The 3,343-nt window shown below is 43.4% G+C and overlaps 1 protein-coding gene across 1 annotated transcript; it reads right to left on the bottom strand.

Annotated features, from left to right (window-relative positions):
* Window positions 1–354: 354 nt before the first annotated feature.
* Window positions 355–2,504, bottom strand: LOC125377550. Its single transcript, XM_048391342.1, has 3 exons — window positions 2,155–2,504; window positions 1,210–1,387; window positions 355–736 (listed from the first exon to the last, which is right to left on the bottom strand). The coding sequence occupies exons 1-3, from the start codon at window positions 2,332–2,334 to the stop codon at window positions 513–515; spliced, it is 582 nt and encodes a 193-aa protein (XP_048247299.1). The 5' UTR covers window positions 2,335–2,504; the 3' UTR covers window positions 355–512.
* Window positions 2,505–3,343: the final 839 nt, after the last annotated feature.

Raw genomic sequence — 3,343 nt, 5'->3', positions numbered from 1 at the left:
CACAGTTCTCGATTAAAATTTGGAAAACTGAAAAAACGGACATCCGGTTATGTCTAATAGATGGTTGAGATTGTATGGCAGAGCTTCCCACGTACTGTGCAACGCCTCCTCCGTTCAAACGCTTATACACGGGAAGCGAGAGATAGGCGATACTTTTGACGGAATCAGTCGTACGGACCGTAAATGTCGTTCGGAATACCCCATGTTAACGTTTTCGAGGTTGCATGATTAGAAAACACATCCCGACTGTCATTATCATAATCTGATAAGCGAAGTTTTGATTGGTCGGATGAAAGGTCGTTCTGACGTGACCCGTAATGGGATGTCCTCAGATCTTTGTTTAGCGATAGCGAGAACTAAGATCTGGTTTTAATGATCATTGCACGATAGATGGTATAGAGTGATTGAGCTAGAGATGTGGGAGTAGAACACTGTGGTCAAACTTCCTACACAACCTCTATACTGTTTAGATGAAAGTAATGTATTCAGATATATACAGTAACCTTGTACATTCATTTCTTTGTGATGACGATATAGGCTATGATATTATTCCAGCCACAGCTGGACATGTCTTGTTGTTTCAAATGCTCCAACAGTCTGTCATAGAATGTGTTGACTACGTCCCGCCTGGACACTTGGGATCTGCTGGATAGAGCCTGCAGGAAAATATGTTCTGTCCAGGATCGGATTGTCCAAAGAAATCTCCCAACCGATGTATCTATGTCTTCTTTCCCACCTGGAAACAAACCAGGTTAATTGTAGGAATCCAAGGTACAGGCTGAGTTGTTCATCTGACATATCGATGGCATAGATGTTTTCATGCACATGAAAAAATTCAGTGTAACGTAAATTGAAATTGTGCTCCTTCACTTTGAGTGAGCGAGGGTAAACACAGATTTGAACATATGTCATATAGATTTCAGTCATACCACAGTCCATCAGTTTCATGTTGGAGGAATGCCAGCAGTGGCACAAGTCGTTCACCACTCTGGGGACGACCACACACACGGGTATATTAACACACCAATTATCATACTCGTAAATATAGGATTTGGACCCATTATCATCGGATCCTGAATAAGTGCGGCAAGTAAGTGCTGTTTTACACCACACTCAACACTGACCTAATATTAATTTCAACATATACAGGATCATTGTGTAAATTCTAACTGACTATACTACATGTAAATGAAAATGCAAAAAGGTCACCATTTTCCTTCTTGGTTTTCTTCATCTGTTTCATGCTGTAAGGTACTCGGTGGGATATCTCCAGGGACTTGATTCGTAAACCTGCCTTGACAACTGGAGAGGCCTCGTCACAAAACGGTGCTCTCAGTTCCTCCTCACTTCTGTAGTAACCGGAGTAGTTGGTTGCCTTGTACTCACACTGTATAGAAGTAAAAAGGTACCCAAGCGTGTTACAGGCCTCCATACTCATATACACATACACACGAACCCGAATAACCTACGAAGCAAAGACGTTTAAGAATGCATCTCATCGCACAATCACAATGATGACGGCAGGACACTAGTGCGAGACAGTGATGTCCTCAAGCTATTCGTAGACGTAAGCGCCCATGCAGTAGTTTTAACTGGGGTATTTAACAGAGGAAAGACAACTTTTAAAGTCTGTCAAGCCTCAGAGCTAAAACTGTAATTGGGTCCGTTGGTTGAATAACGTAGGACTAACCCATTCAATGGATCAGTAGAGAACGTTGTCAATGACACATTCATATATAACATGTTACACAGACAATACAAAGCCTAATGAGTATTATAACATCAACGTGCCTCTGCCAATCCCTGTCAAATAAGCTGCTAGATACAAATTATCAGGAAGGGGAAGTCATATTTTTTGTCCACTGATTTAACTCTTCATTTAATCATGAAGAAATGACACGACTTACATTATGTACTTATGCATTCAGCTATCTTATAGTCAATTTCAGATAGATTTGAAATCTTGGACAGGACTGTGTATGTGTTGACAACGAGAGCGCTTCTTTATATTTAACACATTCAATGGCATCTTCGAGGACCATCTTCCCAATTAAAGAAAATCAATTACTCCCTCAGATGATAAGAGTGCAGCAATTTCGCCAGAATGTTATAAATATGGGCGTCATTATAAAATGCAATCTGCCCAACACACACCTCTGTGATGAGATCCGTATCACGGAACAGTCGCCAAACTGACGTCATAGCTGCCCACATGTTGTGTAAATGGACTCTGCTTTGACCATATTTTCTTTCTCTATCTTCTGCAGGAACTATCAGCATCATATATCCACCTACAAAGGGAAATATACTGAACCGCAAAAGAAACGTCACCATGGAGATATATATAAGAAACCTTAATTGTATAAACACTGTTCACATACTTGAAGACATATTAAAAAGATGAAACTTGGCAAAACCGATCATCAAGATTGAAATTAAGTGTCAAATGTTTTTAAAGTGAAACACAACACTAGTCTCTGAGAAAATAGCATCATAAGTCAGCATTTCGTGTGTCCGCCATGTACATTGATGACTGCCGTGTAATGTCATTACATGGAATAGATGAGGTGGTTGATGAAGGCCATAGGCACTTGAGCCCACACAGGAACGCCTGACGCAGTTCAGCTGCAATTGTCGACCTTGGTCGGACGTCATTCAGCCGCCTTTGAATCGCGTCCCACAGGTGCCCAAAAGGATTGAAAACGGGACTGAGGGCAGGCCACTGCATGGTTCTGATGCCATTCTGCTGGAGGAAGTCTCTTGTTGCTCTCCCAGTGTTGGCACGGGCATTACAATGCTGAAATTCGTGGTTGGTCTCAAGACTTGATCATTGTACCAAGCTGCTGTGACACCATTGCCTCTCCCTGGACCGATGTTCTAGATGACCACGAGGCCGACCCTCTGTGCAAGACCAGTTCCACCCAACACCATGATGCTCGGACCACCCCACGAGTCTCTCTCAACAACACAAGCATCCGAATAACGTTCCCCACGTCGTCGCCAGATTCTCTCTCTGCCATCTGCTATTGAGATACAGTAATGGCTCTCGTCTGAGAAGAGGACTCTTCTCAACTGCTGGTGGCGCCAATGCTGGTGCTGTGTTGCCCACTGAAGACGGTCCCGGCGATGACGTTGTGTCAAAATGGGTCCTCAGTGTGGCCTATGACAGTTGAGGTGTCTGCTCGTCAATTGTCGACGCACGGTGTCCGCACTAATGTGTCGCTGGTGTGTACCCCATGGCCTGTCGAGCAGTTTCCGCAGCAGTAACAAAGCGATCTTGAAGATGCTGTCGCACAATCTGACGATCCTGACAGGGTGGTGACCCTTGGTCATCTGTAGTGTT

The sequence above is a fragment of the Haliotis rufescens genome, unplaced genomic scaffold (assembly GCF_023055435.1).
Source record: "Haliotis rufescens isolate VD_foot unplaced genomic scaffold, xgHalRufe1.0.p SCAF_9, whole genome shotgun sequence".
NCBI lineage: Eukaryota > Metazoa > Mollusca > Gastropoda > Lepetellida > Haliotidae > Haliotis > Haliotis rufescens.
Note: the sequence above shows the minus strand (reverse complement) of the source record. Positions and strands in the feature narration are given on the sequence as shown.